The sequence below is a fragment of the Empidonax traillii genome, unplaced genomic scaffold, assembly GCF_003031625.1.
Source record: "Empidonax traillii isolate 1590-97213 ecotype Southwest subspecies unplaced genomic scaffold, ASM303162v1 scaffold69:size3087049, whole genome shotgun sequence".
Taxonomy (NCBI): Eukaryota; Metazoa; Chordata; class Aves; order Passeriformes; family Tyrannidae; genus Empidonax; species Empidonax traillii.
The window spans coordinates 1,611,642-1,630,603 of record NW_020955262.1 but is presented as its reverse complement, the minus strand read 5'-3'; the positions used below and the strand labels follow the sequence as shown (position 1 = coordinate 1,630,603).

At 35.8% G+C, this 18,962-nt stretch overlaps 1 protein-coding gene across 1 annotated transcript; it reads left to right on the top strand.

Moving 5' to 3' along the window:
* The first annotated feature begins 182 nt into the window (after window positions 1-182).
* Window positions 183-18,825, top strand: KIF14 (kinesin family member 14). The gene is made up of 27 exons (XM_027880414.1): window positions 183-272; window positions 1,565-1,663; window positions 2,295-2,347; window positions 2,670-2,700; window positions 3,051-3,158; window positions 4,279-4,395; window positions 5,021-5,139; window positions 5,447-5,619; window positions 5,957-6,104; window positions 6,208-6,271; window positions 6,471-6,655; window positions 7,394-7,496; window positions 7,715-7,875; window positions 8,670-8,817; window positions 9,454-9,606; window positions 10,232-10,358; window positions 10,943-11,036; window positions 12,008-12,146; window positions 12,508-12,608; window positions 13,277-13,371; window positions 14,101-14,322; window positions 14,466-14,650; window positions 15,186-15,344; window positions 15,906-16,025; window positions 16,363-16,437; window positions 17,055-17,193; window positions 17,328-18,825. Exons 1-27 carry the CDS (start codon window positions 186-188, stop codon window positions 17,681-17,683), a joined length of 3,561 nt encoding a protein of 1,186 aa, XP_027736215.1. The 5' UTR covers window positions 183-185; the 3' UTR covers window positions 17,684-18,825.
* Window positions 18,826-18,962: the final 137 nt, after the last annotated feature.

Sequence of the window (18,962 nt, the reverse complement as noted above, 5' to 3'; positions counted from 1 at the left end):
AATACCCCAGACATCATCTTGTCCAACTCCCTGCTTAAAAAAACATCAACTCAGATCAGATTTATTTCTGTTGCTCATTACTTCTATAACACAAAAGCATATGGCATGTCAGCTGTAGAGATGCACAGCTAAAGTCTCTACAGAGAGTTACAAAGCTAAACTAGCAGGTTTTTTGTAACCACAGGATGATGGGATTTGATGAAGACCGAGGAATAATTCCAAGACTTTGTGAAGATCTTTTCAATCAAATAGCACAGATGGACAAGGAACAGGTGATGTGCTTATGCTACTGACCTTACATTGGAATATGAGGAAACTGATAACTTAGTGCTGATCTGTTTATTAATGTTCATATTCTTTTACTGCTTCAAATCTTATATCTGCTGGTAGCTCTGACTGACAGGGTTCCCTAAGTAGTCAAAATCAACATAGTTTTACTTCCTTCATGGCAATAACGTGAAAAAAATACAGGCATGATATTTTTAATGTATCACTAGACTAGGGTTCTTTTCTCTATATTGCATGTCTTACAATATAAGATTTATGTAGGGCAAGATAAATCCCAGTGGGCTCCACACTTGCAGTGGAGGCAGTAGAACTGAAGTTGAAAAATATAAATGTATTGTTAAACATCATGTCTCAAAGCAAAACACACTTCAATAGTATTCCTATTCTAGCTCAGTGTTCTTGCTGAAATAAAAAATAACTACCCTCATTTTCTTTGCATTTGCTTTATCTATGTATTTGTTCACGTCTGTTAGGAATGACTTGCAGTTCAGTAGACCTTAACATTCAGTTAAGTTTATGCAGACAAACTTTTCCCTTTTTAGCTATTCCAGATTTCTTTATTGCTTTGTTTGAGTTCTGGACTTTGAATCCTAATGCCAGTGAACATACAATATTCTGCTCCTGCAGTGGATTTGATAGACAATGAGGAATTAAGAAGTAACCAACAATCTTTGTTGCTGAGTTTGGCTAGAGAGTATAACTTCTGAAAAATGCAGAGCTTTCGTTATTCCTCTGCTTATGCATTGTAAGTGATTCTGTTGCAGGAAGTTGTCTTGAATCTTGTGCTTCTGACTTCAGTGTTTTAGAGGTTTTGCTGCAATCTTCCTTGTCTCTTAAAGAAAATTTCATTTTAGTTAGAAAAACACCAAAAAACCTTCATGCCTTTAGAGGAAAGAGATGTGTTTTCATGAAAGTTTTGGTGTGGTTTTGTTTGGTTGGTTGGTTTTGTTTTGCTGTTATTGTTGAAACCCAACACTGAAACTTCTAAGGAGGATGTTATATACTTCTTTTAATGCTTGATAGCTTCCATCTGGAAATGGCTGTGCATGGAATTCCAATAAATTGTGTTATTGATATTAGCAAGTAGATGACCTTTAAAGGTCCCTTCCAATCCGAACTGTTTTATGATATAACTTCTTTTGGAAAATCCCTTCAGTACAAATGCTTGTAACATTGAATATCAGGATCTGGCAATCTAAGTTAATTTATGAAACAAACAATAATGAAAATATTTTGTGCACCATATTAATACCTCTTTTATTATTAATTTTACTAGATTTTGTATCATCTTGAAATGAGCTTCTTTGAAATATACAACGAGAAAATCCATGATTTGCTTGTCTTTAAAGCTGAAAATGGGCAGAAAAAACAGCAAGTAAGTTGCTCATAGAAACAAGTATATGCATAACCTCCAAGCAGCGGCATCTATTCTGTAAACAGAAATACACAATTGGCAAATGATCATTGATTTGCTATCTAAGTAACTTAGTTGTGAATAGAAGGATTAAAGTAAAAAAACAAACAAAAATATCACTATGTCACTGAACTAGTTGAGCTAGTTTGTAGTGTTTGTTTGTTAGAATAAGAAAAAACAAATTAAAGAAATTTGTCTTATGTAAGACATGTAGGAAGGAATTTATTATATCTGATTTATCAAAAAAAATATTTTCTGTTCTTTGACACTGAACATTATACTGACCACTTATGTATAAACTCAGTATTAGTTTATGATAAAGATATTACAGTACGTTCAACTTGCTCTTGAAATAAGTCCTTTAACCTAAGCTTGAGACTTATGTGGACTTGTTATATAGAAGTTAAGACTATATTGTCTTGTCTAAAGCAGGAGTGAGTTTTGTCAGTGATTTTAAGGTAAGCTACTTAACTTGGAAACATAAAAGATTTATGTTGCAGAATGTCTTTATTTTTCTTTTTAAGATACTCCTGAGTGCTAGATCTAACTAATGCACTACTAATACTTTTTATTTTGAAATTACTCTCACCAGCTTCGTGTAAGAGAACATCCAGTGTTAGGACCATATGTGGAAGGCCTGACAGTGTAAGTCTTAACTGTTTGTATTTTAAAAGATGTGTGGTAGAACCCTGAAAGAGTGCAGTCGTTATCTTGAGGCTCTGTGAAAGCTTGTGTACTCACCAGTAAATCAAGCAAGAGCTCTGTGTCATGTAGTTTTAGAAAAATTCATACCTGTGGTGTATTGCCCTAGGGAAATAAGTGTGTGAAAGTCTCGAGTCAACTGAAGCTTTCATTGTGTGTTTGTGTTTCGTTTGTAACTGGGAAATGCTTCAGAACTCGGGCAGCAGGGAAAACTATAGAAAGAAAACTGTCTTAACCCAAACTTTTCTTTTTCCCCCCACCTTAGGAATGTTGTTCGTTCTTACTCTGATATTCAGGTAAGACTTGTTTGGTTATTAAATGAGAATACAAATATTTCTACTTGCTCCTTTCTTCACTGCTGAAAAATAATTTCCATGGATGGGAAAAAAGTGCAGACTGTCCAGTAGTCTATGATGTTTCAGCTGTTTTTGTAAAAGGATAGTGAAGACTAGCCCAATATAATGGAGCTGAGTAGATTCATACAGTTAAGTGTCACTTTTCACATGGTGATCTCTTAAGTTTAAGTTTTCATTCTTCCCATGCAGTCATGATTTTTGTTAATAACTTTATTGGCAAACATAAAAACCTTTATTTAACTCTCCAAAGCAGGTTTTGGTTTCACATCCTAAGTTGTTTTCTCTTACAGAGTTGGCTTGAACTAGGAAATAAGCAGAGAGCAACGGCTGCTACGGTAATGAATGACAAGAGCTCCCGATCTCATTCTGTCTTCACCCTTGTCATGACGCAGACCAAGGTATCGCTGGGTTGTTCTTTTTTTTATATCTGCTCAGATCGAGTAGTAAAAAGTTTTGTGTGCTGCCTAGAAAGTTGTGAGAATATACTTGAAGATCTTGGAGAAAAGCACAGGGCATTTTAATGTGGCTTTCTACACAGCAAGAGCTGTTTTCTTTCATGTGCTTTGAGTGGATTCTTATGTCTCTGTGCTACATATATTTATAGCAGCAATATAAATATGTTCTAGACTGACAGATCTAGGAGTAGTTCCAAGCTTCTCAGTGTGAGTTTTGAGATATAACAGGAATCCTAATTGAGGCCAGACCAAATTTCACACTGCTGCCCACACATCTTAGCTTCTGAGAAGTTTAAGCTGTGTGAGGTGCATAGCTGTGCCGAGTTCCTGCAAGCGATGGACTGGGACAACAGTAGGAGATGCAGTTTCTGCTCAGTTTCAACACAATTTACTGAACAAATGTTTCCTTGCTTCTGGATGCCTCTCTTCCCCCATGTGTCTCTAGGACATAGGGACTACAACTCCTCATCGATTTACAGATGCTTAAAAGACAAAACCTGACTTAGTGAGTTGAGCCTGAAGACAGAAGAGAAATAGGTAGAGCTCCTCAGGAGCCTACAGACTGTCAATTTTCTCTATGAACAAATAACTTGTTGGTTTGTGTTTTTTGTATTCTTGATGGGTTTAATTTTTCATCCCAGTTTCCTGATCTTCTTTCCTTCTTCCCCCTTGCCATTGTGACCACTAGATTGTTGATTTTTCCCTATCAAAACTGGTCTTGAGCCTTTTCCACTAACTACTTACCTGATCTTGGTTGGTCAGTAATAGCTTACTGATTTCCATGTTTTTTGGATAACTGCAATAGTCAAACTTCAGACCCAAATCTTTGGTAATCTGTTGTGTTTGCAGTTTATGCTTATGCAGTTAATCAACCACAGCCAACTGATTCTATGGTTAAAATCTGAACTTGCTCTCCTTCAAGGGATGTACATGAGGATATCCTGTCAAAAATAAATGGAAGCATCAATTTTTAATGTGTTTACTGTGAACAGCTTTTCACATTTCTGCTTGTCCTCAGGCTTCTTATTTTGGTTTGAATGCTGACATCTCCCTTTTTTTCCAGGTAGAATTTGTGAATGAAGAACAGTGTGATCGTAGGCTTACCAGTCACATCAATTTAATTGATCTAGCTGGCAGTGAGTGCTGTGCAAAAGCTCAGACCACTGGAGAGAGGCTGAAGGTAAATCAGGACTGGAAATCTGTGGAAAATGATTCACTCCTAATAATATCCTTAAACTCCAAAGCATACTCACCTAGTGGGACTCTTGGGCAGGAGCTGTAGCTGTGGAGGATGTGTATAGCCCTTATAAGTATTACATCATGTTTTGCTGGGAGGGTGGGTGGCCTGAAGAAGGTGTCTGCACTGTGCAATGTGGCACATCTTGCTTAGAACAGCACTTCCCATGCTACGCAGGTCTAATGATCCTGCAAGAGGAGCGAGGGAAAACTGTTGATGTGACTTTGCAAATAGTGAATCAAATATCACACAGAGTTGGGTCTTGCCCCTTTTTGCAGGAATCTAATTAAATCGAGTTTCTAACAAGAGACTTCATTTCAAGCTGCCTTCATAAGTTTGATGGCTCTTAACACCACTTATTTTAAAGGCAGAGTCTTTGTTCTTTCCAAATGAGGATGTTCTAGACAGCTCTTGCATCTTATTGTTGTTTGTTTTTTTAATAAGTCGTAACATTTAATGTGGTACAGCTGTACCATACATTGAACAAGCACAATTAATCAACAGTACAGTCAATAACATCACACAAGAAGGTGCAACTCTATTATATTTTTATTTCTGCTTTGTGTAGGAAGGTGTGAGTATCAATAAATCGCTGTTAACCCTTGGAAGGGTTATTTCTGCGCTCTCTAAACAATTTCAAAATGGAAAGAAAACTTTCATTCCTTACCGCGAATCTGTCCTTACTTGGTATGTACACTTCAGAATTTTTTTTTATATAGAAGTAGAGGCTTTCTGAGATTGTGGTTTTCTTTATCTGTTCATGAAGCATCACTTTCCTCTCTCAAATGACCTATGGAAGGAAGAAATTAGCCTGTTGCATCAGATAAAGAACAAACAGGACCTCGGTTTGTATTTTAAGTAGCTAACGGTCCCTCTCAAATAAGTAGCAAGACCCTGAGTATTTTTTTATTTAATTTGTTCTGCTTGAGGAGTTGTGAATTTTTCTCTCAGTATGAGGGCCAGGGATTGACTTGTATTCTCCTGTGAAATGAAGGTTGTTGAAGGAAAGTCTTGGTGGGAATTCCCAGACGACGATGATTGCCACGGTGAGTCCAGCTGCGAGCAGTACGGAGGAAACGCTGAGCACCCTTCGCTATGCAAAGCAGGCTTGTTCAATTATCAACGTTGCTAAAGTAAATGAAGATGTAAATGTGAAGTTAATCAGAGGTGAGATTGACATCTGCAGTCTTTGAGGGTTTTTCACTTGCACATGTGTTTTACTTATTGCTTCATAAGTTTTTTTTTCTACTAATAATCTGTTGTGTTGACTGACCGCTTGTCAGCTAGGCTAATACAACCTAGTTTCAATATCATTATTCTTTGTGAGCTTTTTTTCCCGAAGTTTAAGTGATATCTTAGGTTACACTTGAGAACCTGAAACAGGGAAATGTGTTTTGTCTTTTCAGTTGAATAACAGGATGAATTTTCTAGTATTGTACTGAAGTTTCTACACCCTATTTTGTCTTCTTTTCTTATGGGCGCTGTGTCTGTTTGTCTAATGTAGAATTGAAAGCTGAAATTGAAAGGATGAAGGCAGCTCAGAAAAGTGCTCTGAACACTGATCGTGAAAAATACAGGCGTTATTTGCAGGAAATAACATCTTTGAGGGTAGAGCTGCACCAACAGGAGAGGAACATGGCAGAAATGCAAAGGTCAGGCAGTCATGAATGTCTTAATTTAAAATAGAAATAGTAAGACTTATATGCCGTCATTTTTCTCCTAATATGTTGTGTTATTTTCTCTTAAAATATTAAGGGCCTGGAAAGAAAAATTTGAACAAGCAGAAAAAAGGAAATTGGAAGATATAGAGGAATTGCAGGTACATTTTTCTTTCTATGGGAGATAGTACAGAAAATGTAACATCAGCAAACCTTGCAGAATAATGGGAGTAGCTGTAAGGTTTGGTTTCCCTAATACTATTCTTTTAACAGACTGCTGTGACTATAGGAAGATTTAAAGTAGGTATTTGAATGCACAAAGTTAATTGTATTTTTATGCAGAGCTCTCTTTTTATCTAGAAAGCTGGAATTGCATTCAAAATGGACAATCATTTACCAAACCTTGTCAATCTCAATGAAGATCCTCAGCTTTCTGAGGTGCTGTTGTATATGATCAAAGAAGGAGAAACTACAGTTGGAAGGTGTAAACCAAATTCAAAACATGATATCCAGCTTTCGGGAGTGCTGATTGCTGATGACCATTGGTATGTAGTGTTATTTTTATACTTAATATTTCTTCTCACTCTTCCCTTTCTTTTGGAGTCACTCTTTCTTCTGGCAGTAACAAAACATGGTTTTCTAGCCAAGAAAATAACATTTAGGGATATTTTTTTTTTACTGCTTAATGATTAAGGCATCTTCCTTCTGTTCCCTCTAAGAAATTGTTGACTGGGGTAGTTTAATTTCTTTATTCATCTCATTCATGTAGCAAAATCTTCTGCAGTGTTTCTGCATGAATGAGACCTGATCAAATCATGTTCTGTGGTAGATAACTGTTACATTAAGTTCATTAGAAAAGTGAAATGTCTTGATAGTTCTTCCTTCAATAAAAATAGAGATCAGTTTGGCCATACTGCAGAAATACTGTTTCAAGTGCATTCTGTGCAATTAATCTCAGACAAAAGGCTGTAAGAAATTTAACTAATCACTTACTAAGCCCATGAAAGATGCAGATATGTTGGGAAATTAGGTGTTATGAAAGGAATGCTCAGGGTATTGTAGTAATTTTTTAGCAGTAGATTCTTAGATTTAAATATAGGTTCCTTCCAAAGTATAGGTTGTCATTTCTTAATTATGTGTGTTATGACTAAATAGTATGAAGACAATACACATTTGGAAAGACAATAACAGAACACAATCTAAAGCATGAATTTTAGTCTAGTAAGAAATATCACTTGCAATTATTATGAGCTACTGATACTGTAAATGTTTCTTGTTTTCAGTGTTATAAAAAATGCTGTTGGCCAAGTAAGTATTATTCCACTGAGAGAAGCAAAGACGTATGTAAATGGAAAATGCATTTTGGAGCCAACAGTTCTGCATCACGTAAGTGATTAATTTGATAATAGTAATATGTGCATGTGTGGATTTCTTTGCTTTGTTAATATTTCAACTTCAGACTGCAGCCTTCTTAGAAGGCTCTGTAACTGTAAATATTTGTCTCTTCATCTTTGATTTCTAGCTCTACCTGCTGTGTTTTAAGCACTGAAAATTTTTGCTTATAAATTTAAATTTTTAGAAGAATTCTTTTTTTTTCGCAATAGGGTGACCGAGTGATCCTTGGGGGAGATCATTATTTCAGGTTTAATCATCCAGCAGAGGTTCAGAAAGTTAAAACACCTTCTTGTGGGACCACGTGCTTGCATGATGGTCCAAAAGATTTTGAATTTGCAAAGAACGAGCTGCTTATTGCACAGAGAACACAGTAAGCATTAGTTCTTCTTGTTCTTTAGATAAATTTAATAGTTAATTCAACCATGTAATTAGTTTAAGAAATAATTAATAACTTTCAGTTATTTCACAGTAAGGGAAAATAGCAACTCTATTTGTAATGGAAATGCAAGTCCCAGACTTAGCTGAAATGAGAGTGAACCTCTGAGAGTGAATCAGCACAAGCTAGTTCAGTTATCAAGAATGTAGACCATGATTAGAGAAACACTGAGCTCCAGGGCTCCTCAAAGCAGTGTCTCTCTTTGGTTGTGTTTCTCTCCAAGCATATGATGAGTCTGAAAGTTACTTTTGATGTTTTGGAGAGATTTAAAACCTGAAAAGTAAATGCCTTAGGAAAATGTGAAGAACCCAAAGTTGTAACCTTAGTCTTACCTGATGAGGGAGAATTTGAGAGATGAAGTGTTATTTGTACTTGCTTCATTCCTGGGAGTTATAAGAATGCCAGACTCACTGACTTAAAATTCACTTGTCCCATCTTAATGTGATTTAGTGGGTTTCCATTACAGTACTTAATTTTGTGAAAGTGATGTAATAAAATGAAAATGGAAATTGAGTGGACTTAAAAACTCCGGAATGTCTTTCAAATTTACCAGTGTCTATGTTTTCCCTATGAAATGTAAAATAGGTGAAGTATGAAAATTAAAAAACAAACAAACAAACAACAAAACAATACCTTAACAAACCCTCATGATAGGAATAAAAAGTTGATAATCTCTATGCAACCTATAAGAGATTAAAGGCAGTGTTCTAAATGTATGATACTTGTAGTCTGGAGTCAGAAATTGAAGAGGCTCGGCTCAAAGCCAAGGAAGAAATGATGCAAAGTGTCCAGATTGCGAAAGAGATGGTTCAACACGAGCTGACCTCACAAAAAGAAGCTTATGAAAGCAAAATAAAATCACTGGAAGCAGAGGTGGTAAGTTGCCATTGCATTATTACATCAAACATATCAATAACAGAAACTGTACCTGGCGGTATCTGTTTGCTGCTTGGTTGGGGTTGGTTTGTTTGTGATGTGGGGGTTTTTGTCTGGAATATTCTAAGTGTCTCAGAGAATGCCTCATTCTTTAAAAAAAAAAAGTCAGTAACACAAGAAGTTGGCAACTAGGTATTCCCTTCAGAGTTACTCTAGGAATTGTAACTTGTATGCAAAGAAAAATACCTACAGAAATTATTCCATGAGATTTTAAAATTACTATAGTATATTACTACAGTATATTACTTAATATAGCTTTTTTTCTTTCCAGGTTGGCATGCTACTTTGTTAGTTTTTTCAACACTTTTACAACATACAATAAGTTGGCATAGAATGTACAGCATGGGAAAATAATAATGATGATGTATCTTATGTCTTAAACATTCTATGGGAGACAGTGATGCTTGTGATGTGGGATATAACTTTTCACTGCTGACGTTGGGCTGTGTAGGCTGCAGGAACTGCATGTTTTAAAAGTGTTGGAAATGAAAATAAACCTTAATATCTGCATAAGGGATGGGTCAGAAATGCTGTTGAAGTGATTTTCCTCCTCTCATCTCTCCGTTTTGATATCAGAGAGAAGAATCTCGTAAGAAGCAAATCCAAGAAATGAATAACCAAAAAGCTGCAACTAAAATACAAGAACTAGAGAAGGCAAAGCAAAACCTTGAGCTAGAACTACAATTCAATAAGAAACGTTTAGAAATGGAGACCTTGGCTACCAAGCAGGTAATTTTTAAAAAAGCAGCTTTTTAGGCAATAAACTGGTTTGTCTGGGGAGGCTTTTTTTTTGTTGTATTGTTTTTAAAAACCAATTATTGTAAAGGAAATGCTTTGAAGTATTTTTCTTGTACATGATTTTATGTAGAAGAACTGGTATTTAGTTTGTATTCTGAGTATGATGTTGTATTAATGTTAGGGATTAACTAATGCTGACCTTATTCCTTATATAACATGGATGGTTTTGTTCCTTACCAAACTCTAGAGACTGTTGCCTGTGGCAAAAGTTATTTCTCTAGACATTAATGTCACTAGTGACTGGTTCTTGACTGGTGTTGATATATATCTGACTGCTGCAACAAATATGACTTGATTTTTTTGAAAGCTGTTTCTTTTTTTAATTCCAGTATTTTTTAAGCTTTGCAATATTGAAGCAAATGCAGAAGAACATCAGAGTTTGAAAATGAAGGATTTCCTATGAATATAGCAGATGTTCAGTATCAGTTTCATTGTGAGAGTCTTTAAAATGTCAGGAACATAAAATTTATCTTCAATAAACAGCATTAAGAGGTTTTTTTTTGTTGTTTTTTTTTTTTGTTTTTTTTTTTTTAAATCACTACCTGTTTTTCCCCAGGCTCTAGAAGACCATACTATTCGTCATGCAAAGATACTGGAAGCTCTGGAAGCTGAGAAGCAGAAGATTGCTGAAGAAATACACACTCTGCAGAGGAACCGTGGGAGTGGGAATAGAACAATGACAAGTGTGTATATACGTGTTGCAAAGGCAATGCTGACTTCTCTTTTGCTCAGAGGGATTGGGCCATGGATACAGATACAGGAGCTCTTTCTGTTCCCCTAACACTGCCCTGAACAACAAGAGCCTTCTGGTTGTTACAAGCCTTTCTATTCATAAGCTGTGTCTATCTGACTGTGTTAAAAGCTCAGTTTTAATTGGACTCAGGGTGGTTAGGTACACATGTAGTCTGCATTTATCCCAGCTGCTTAAGAGCCCATCCCCTTCTGTCTGAACTGGTCAAGCATTAACTCCTTGGGGAAACTGAAGTAACAGAATTCATTTTGTTTAGTTTTCTATCACAGTGTCTGGTGGTTATGCCTCTGTTTCTGAAATACCCTTTATCTCACCTTTTAAAAGGGTTACCTTGCCTGGAAGGGTCATTTTTTCCCAATGAACTGGGAATTCATGGAAATATTGTTGGGTGAATTGTGTTTGTGCTGTGCTTTTAGATTGGTTTCCTTTTTGCCCTTTTTTTGTTTTAATTAACCCTAAGTTGTTGCATCACATTGTTTGATCCACGTAATCATTATGTTCTATCTTCTTTATTAGTTCCACTGAACTGGAAGTCTCTGAAGCTGTCTGTGATGGTCAAAGAGGCCAATGCCATTAGTAATGCATTGGGGAAGAACACTGTTTTCTGCAGGTGAGTATCTGAGTCAGTTAATTATAAGGGATTGTATATAATATATATATTTATAACTGAGGGGTGGATTCTGAATGTGCAGGAAGCTGTTGGTTTTTCTTTTAACAATCTCACAACATTGAACACAATAAATGAACTTTCCAAACTAGCTTTAGTTAAGTGTGTAGTTCAACCTTGTTACTTTGAAATGGGAATTTGAATTTTACATCAAAACTTTAAAGGTATGTCTACAAAAAACTAATTTTGGATTGAATGTGCTTTGGAAGTGAATCTTCTGATGCCCATGTCGCATACTGAAGTGGTCCTAAAACATACTGTGTTCCTGTCAGGCAAAACTGAACAGAGGCTGCTGTACCAGCCACCAGGAGGTGCTCAGTTCACAGGCCTGGAACAGGGGTAGCTCAAAGTAAAAACCTCAGTGGACATCCAGCCTTTGGGACCAGTTGTTTCACTCCACAGATCTCTTGCTATGCCAAACTACTTGATAGCTGTAGCTAAAGAATGTTCTGGAAGTGGACCTGTACATTGTTCAGATCCTCTTAGCATGGGCAGAGATGTATTAGTGCAGTGGGAACTGTATCATTTAAAACAATTGCTGTAGTAAATGCAGGTAAGATAGGACTTGCTAGGAGGTCTGTGTTTTACTGGTTTTCCAGGTGTTGTATTTTCACTTCCTTCAACAAGAACTCTGCTAGTAGAATTCTGTAGCATATATTTGGTTCTGAATTTCTTGGGAGCCAGGAATTTGTATGCTAGTATCCACTTCTGCCTCTGAATGCAGGAAGTCCTATTTTCCTTTACATAAAAATAACAGCTACTCTTAGGTTGGTTTGGTTAGATGCATGATGTCTCAAGAAATTTGTATCATGTTTTTATTCTCTGTATAATAAACAAGTATCTTGTTTATTTTTTGCAATATGAATAATGTGTTTTGTCTTGATGTTTGTCTTTTAACTTTCCCACATTCTTAGGCACGACAAAATTGATGATAAAACAGGAGCAGTGTCTTCTGTGCAGGTGCAGGTTCGTAACATCAAGCTGGGAATAGCAACTTTTTGGAGTCTAGAGAAATTTGAATGCAAACTAGCAGCAATGAAAGAACTGTATGAGGTCAGTAATAGCTGAAGAATAAGCACTAATAATCAGTAAAACTTTGTCAAAGATAAGATTTTGATAATCCATACAGGAGGAAAATCTTGGGGTTTTATTTGAATTTATGTCATCTTAAATGCCAAGACACATGTATGTGCATTTATCCATCATACAGAAAGAGGACAATAGAAATCAATTACTTTATTGAGGTCATTTTTTGTGCTGAGTAAGAAGCAGTAAACATATATATCTGAAAATACACCAAAACATTAAAGCTATCCTTCTGTTAATAGAACATGTTGTCTTCATTCTTGTATTGAATACGTTGTCACTTCTGTTTAACTCTACTCCTCCCCTCTGTTTTCTTTATTTTTTTCAGAGTAATGATAGAAATAAAGCTGCTGATGTGTTTTATGATCCTGCTGATGAGTGGGAACCTGACCTTTCAGACACATCAGTTTCTTCTCTTTCCAGAAGAAGGTAATACTAATTTGTAGCTCCTCCTCTATGCTTAAAGGAAAAAATGGTGTAATTATCTGAATATGGTTTTGTGTCACTAACATAGTAATGTATTAATCCTTCTTTTCCCTTATTATAATGTCAGTTATATCCATAAATTTTGATTTACTTTGTCCTTGTGAGGAGGAGGGAAAAGTTGAAACTAAATATGTTACCTTATTATACCACTTATGAAATGTGTGTTAATGTGCAACATGTTGCTGATAAAAATTATGTGTCCAGGAAGCAGTTTGGTAGATGTCACAGCAGTGTTTCTGAGGTCAGGTCTAGAATACATGCAGCATATGTCTGATTAGTGCTAGAGGGTTTTGTGTATGACCATTGACAATTAGTTCTGGATTATAATAATCCAGCAGTAGGATATTGAATTAAAAATGGGTATATGGAATGAAGATGCATCTACAGGAGCAAGAGCCTGAAGCAAGTAAGTAGGATCTATTCTATGGGCTGTATTGGCTTGCTTTCACTCTAGTTTGGGTTCTGTGTTCAAAAGTTACATTAATTAAAAGTAGATGTTTATGTTGTTTGCCCAATGTCTGTTAATATTCATTGAACTTCAGTGGCTATGAGGAGAGAGATTCTTTTCTTTTGACATTTTCTCATGTTTTTATTTTATCATGCTTTCTTAGAAGTAGAAGTTTCATGAAAAACAAGAGAATTTCTGGATGTTTGTCTGAGATAAAATTGCAGCCCATTCAGAATATACAGACTTCCTATATATCAGGTACTTGCTATATGGCAGAACACCTTTCATGTCATACTGAGAATTTTAACCTAATACATGCAGAAAACATGTGCATTTGTAATAGTTTTTTTAAAAAAGCAGCATAGGTTGGAAAGCAAAACTAAAAATGTCTTGTTTGTGATATCTTCAAGTTTGTAATGTTAAGCTGTTAACAGTAGGGGGTTTGTATTTTTGATTACACTTTCTTAGGGCAAAAACTTCCTGACCAGCACTTTATGAACATTATTTAAGAAACTTGCCTAAAACATTACTGTGTGTAACTACATGGGTTAACTGGAGAAAAAGCTTGAATCCTGATCCAATCATTTGGAAACTTTGTTTTCTTGAGTTGTTGCTATTCATTCAACTACTGAGGTTTCCCCAAGCTTTTTTTCAGGTTTTACAAACTTGTTTGCTGAAATACAGGGTGCTCCAAATATTTTTATGCATTCAGTTATTTTAGATTGGCTGGGGTTTATTATCTTCTGTTTCTCAATAGATTTGATTGTTGAAACAGATGGATTCATGTTAAAGAATGTCACTATTGAATTTTTCTTCATACTAACTGAATCTAGAAAGTATTTAGGATATTGTATATGCATTTTTTCCTGACTTACAATCTTGAGTAGATGAATGTTAGCAGTAAATAGTCATTACTGTTTAGACACACTGGCTGCTCATTCCTGTGAGGAGTTTCTTGCATGTATGTTTTGCTTTTACGTCATACAGGTTCACAGAGCAAGTCCAGCATATGCCCAAGCTTTTCTGAATCATTTCTTCCTGGAATTTGCAAGGAATCTATAAGTTCAGCTTTAGACTTATTGGAACAGAATCATGAAGCAGGAAAAAGCATAGCAGATAGTCTCCTAACTAATTTGCTTATAATTTTTTCTGGAGTGTCTGCCATTTCAAAAGCCTATGAACAGCAAGATGAAGAATGTCAAGAAAACTGTAAGTCTCATTTTCACAAGAGTTTAAACATTACTAATGACTTCCAGATTCAAAAGCATTCGTGTATTTGTGTCTCACAAGAATTAATATTCCTCCATTAATTTGCCAAGGAGATAGGTCTGATAGATATCCTTCTCTTGTAGTTTTCAATCTTGATCCTGCTGCTCAGTCCTACAGCATCAGAATTATCTCTGCTTTTGACCAGATTGTGGTTCTAAGCAAGCTCTGGCTTAACAATATCCAAAAGTGTCCTGGATCTATAAAAGTTGATGAAGAAATGAAACGGGAAATCAAGAACTTGGGAGGTTATTTACAGTTACTGTTGCAGGTAAAGCATATTAAAGAATTCCTCTGTGTATAGAGAACTTGTATGCATTAAAGCAGTATTTACTACAGACTTGCTAAAAACACTTAAACGTCCAATGCATGCAGTGACAAATGGCCAAGGGTGTTGGGGTTTTTTTTGGTACTTTCATGTGCTAGTTGAGAGTAATGCAGACCTTCCTGTGCCCAGGACATTAGCATTAGTTCTTACTCATAAAAGGGTAAAAGAAAATACGCAGGAGCAAGAGCAAGTGCTGGTTTAGACTGTGAAGTACTGCTGTTGTAAGTGTATAAACCACTGGCCAGTATTACCCTTTTCATGCTACAGCCTTGTGAAGATTTTATTTCTTTTCTAAATTGTTTGCTTCTCTGTGGTTGCAAGGCACAGTCTTTCAGCTGTGATAAATAAGTCGTGATTAGGAAGATGTAAAGCTAAAAATTCCTCAAAATATTGTGTGCTATGAACTCTTGCATTATAGAAAGTGTGTGACCACAGGTCCTTTCTAGTCTTCAGTGAATGATGTGCCTTTCTTTCTCAGGGGTGTTCTTCAGATATATCCTCGATGGTAACAGAAGCATGGAGCAAAGTGAACCAAACAGTAAAACAAACAATGAAACACATAGGACACTTGGCAGTAGTCACAGCAGCTGATACTTCATTTCCTGAAGAGAACAATATTCCTGTCTCTAATCTACAGGTAAAAAAATGTTTATTAGAAATAGTAATTGTGAATAGTTAGTTTAATGTTGCTGTCACACTTATTATCAGTAACTGTGCTCAGAAGCAAATTGTTATATATAACAACTTCATCAACTGAATTAAGTACATATAGTACATTCATTTTTATGGTGAAAATGAATGTGTTAATACCCTTGATATTTTTTCCCCTTAAAAACTGCACTTTAAATCTGTGCAACTTACACCTATAAAGAGAAAGAAATACTGTGCTCTTAGGATTGTATCTGCACTGAAATGATACAAATCTACCTGTTTCACTGAAATTCAACACTTATATTTCAGTAATCTGTGTTTAAGTACCATACTGAGTTTTCAGAAATCTGAACAAAGTTAGGAAAAGGAGATTAAAGTGCTGAGCACCAGTGGTCCAAGAATGACACGTGATTGAATAGACCTGCACTGAACAATTTGCAGAAACCAAAATTGTTTCTAGCCCACTGCAGAAAATCTGCTTTAATTTAAATTTTTAAGACCAAATCAGTTTCTTTAGTCATTGCATTTTGAACCTTTGTTTTAAAAGGAATTTGTACTTGCCATTTATGATGGAGTAGGCTCGGGACTGGAGTTTCTCATTGATACTGTACAGGAGAAAGCAAGAACAGTACAGAAAAAACTTGTGAAACAACGTCCACAAAATGAGGTGAGATGAAAGTAAGATGAAAAACTACTCTGTCTTGGAGGCACTTGATCATAGTGGGTTTTTGTAAGGTACAGTCTGTTATTTTGTGCTTTCATTTTACTTAGGTGGTAAATCACGAAGTAGATGATACCAGATGATACACATAGTAGAGAGTAAAGTATGAGGAAGAAGCAACCTGTTAGCATTTGAAAAATTCCATGTTATGTTGTGGAAAACATTATTTCTGCTTTAGACAATTTTTCTTAATAGTGTGCTAGTATTCACTCTTATCCTTTTAAAATATTAATATACTTTGATTTCAATCAAGTGTACGATATAATTAAAAGTTTCTTTGTAGATTCAAAATCGAATAAAGGATAATGTCGTGGCATTAGCCAGATTCCTTGAAAATAACATCTCTTACTGCAGAAAGGTAAGAGAAATGCTTCGTAAAATGTGTGTGCTTTGAGTCTGGCATTTAAATTTTAAGGATACATTTATCAAAGAAAAGGAATTGAAATTAACTTCTCTATATTTACATTTGCACGATAACACTTCCTGTCTCAGCAGCATTCCTGTGATTGGAACGCTTAGTTTTCTGGCTACTGCATTTCCACTCAAAACTCTTTGATTTTCATTTCACTTAAAGTATTTCTGGAGGTACTCTTATCTTCGTTTTGCTCTCATCATAAGCATAACCACCTCTTGTGTTTTCTTTTAAGTTGAAAGCCTTAAGTTCAGTAATGCCAGTGTGAATTACAGCTTCTGCAATAGTTATCGGTATTTTGAATTAAAAGCCAGGAGAGATCATTTAATCTATCTTCTAAGAGCCAACCTTATTATGGCTTTTAGTTTCATTTGCCCTTTTTTAACCCCATCAACAACCTGTACTCTTTCTGGTGCTCTTATTTGTGTGACGTGGTGTCAGCTTGATTTTGTGTTTCAGCATTGGCCTGTTGTATGTGACTGAATCCATAATAGGCATGTTTAATAGATAATATACTGTCATGTATTTGTTTGGGTTTTTTTAACTGCTATTTAATAATACAGAAAGAAATAGAATCTCAGTTACTGGAAGAAGAATCTTTGTATCGAGAAATAAAGAAAAGCACTAAGATTGCTGCAAAATATTTGGAATTGGAGCAGTGCCTAACTGAAGTCTGTCGAGTTGTTTCTTCCATGTTACAAGGTATTTATCTGGGTTATCACCTGTCTTGTTGGTAACCTATGGGCTACGGAAGACCTGTAAGGCAAGAGGGAGGACAACTTGGCCTCCCTTTGCAAAATGCTGCATTTGATTCTTCTTGTCTCTGTTTGTCATAGGGTTGTACAGAAACACAAGCCCCCTCAGGAGCTTTGCAGAAAACATTTCTGTCATAGGTGGATATATTAACAACTATTTCAGTTTGTTTGCCTTGTCTTCTGCAAACAACCCTATCCAGAAGACAGCCCAACCTTTTATGAACCTGGACGAACTGGACTCTCTGGTTGATTCCCTTATTATGAATTTTGAACTTGAACAAGGACAGCCATCACTGCAATCTCAGACTGTTTGTAATGATACTACTGAGACTCAAGGAGAACAGGTTGAAACAGGTGAAGTTGCTTGGAAGTGGAATGGGACTCCGGAACACACACAAACTCCAGAGCTTTCACCTGGTAGGGTAGAATGGGTGTAAAAGGTTATTATCAACAGATGAAAGGAAACTCTTTCATTTTGTGTGAAGGGAAAGTAACATGCATGACAGAAAGCTAAAATTTATTACTAATATTAGTGAGTGAGTGATGTGAAAGTAAATGACATGTTTGTATGAGGATGGGTATCCTATATTTCACCAAAAAAAAATTCCTTAAGAGGCTGTCAGACTTGAAAGTACAGTTCCTTTTGTTTTAATAAATGTCTATGGTTACCTAAGTTTATAAGAAATAATTTAATGCAGTAAGTAAATAGTCAGTTGGAAATGATACGAACAGGTAGACTAAAATTCTTGAGGAATAACTTGGAAACACAGTAAAGGCTTGGTAGGACATTGACATCTCTTCATCATAAGCCATGATTTAGGACTGTGTGGGAGATTCCTTTGAAGGGCATTCGTAACACGTGTTGCATACAGTTAGGTGAGAAGACTGCCTTGCTGACTTGGACACTTGAAAGGTAAATGATGTGGGAACCAATTTTCTACTTTCTTTTTTTTTTAATTGCTGCTTCACTTCTGCTGATCTAGTAGTGTTACTGCAACTTTAAAGTGTTTTTTATACCTTTTTTACACAGAGCAAAACCTTTGTATTTATTTCTGTAGAGAAAAACTGAGAGATAGTAAAAGTATTTTACAACTCTATTTGATAAATACTTTTTTAAGTGGTTTTGTAATTAATTGAAAAATATGGGCTTAAAGAGTATATCAGTGATGCTGCTCTTTAACATGATCTGAAGTAAGTCTGTTGCTAGTGAGTTATCTTTTGATTGCTCAAATGACTTTCAATACTTTTCATACTGAAATAGAAGCATATTTCTAAATACATGTTATCCCATGAGGTTGTAGAGAATTTTCCCAATCGACTAAATCCTTGTGCTTTTTATTGTAGTCATATTGTTTAATACCTTAATTTTAGTCTATTGGCTGAAGCCAGTGCAAGCTAACAGGAAGGATGGAAATTATTTGGAATTTTTATTCTTTAAGACTGGGTTTTAGGAGGCCTGGACTGAGCACTATTTACTGACAACAGCGCAGTGAAGTTTGTAAGCTAAAGCCAAAGATTTTTTTCCTGTATATCAAAGCTTCTGTCATGGTTTAAGCCCAGCTGGAAGCTGAGCACCACACAGCTGGCCCACCAGTGGGGGAGAATCAGAAGGGTAAAAGTGAGAAAAATCCTGGGTTGAGATAAAGAAGGTTTAACACGGAGAGCAAAAGCCACACACATGAGCAAAGCAAAAGAAGAAATTCTGTTTCCCAGGGG

What these genes read in the sequence shown, in the direction of transcription:
- KIF14 (XM_027880414.1), top strand. Translation starts at nt 186, where the DNA reads ATGATGGGATTTGATGAAGACCGAGGAATAATTCCAAGACTTTGTGAA. An exon ending in AAATGTGAAGTTAATCAGAG is followed by an intron (nt 5,620 to 5,956) that starts GTGAGATTGACA and finishes TGTCTAATGTAG; the next exon opens with AATTGAAAGCTGAAATTGAA. An exon ending in AAGATATAGAGGAATTGCAG is followed by an intron (nt 6,272 to 6,470) that starts GTACATTTTTCT and finishes CTTTTTATCTAG; the next exon opens with AAAGCTGGAATTGCATTCAA.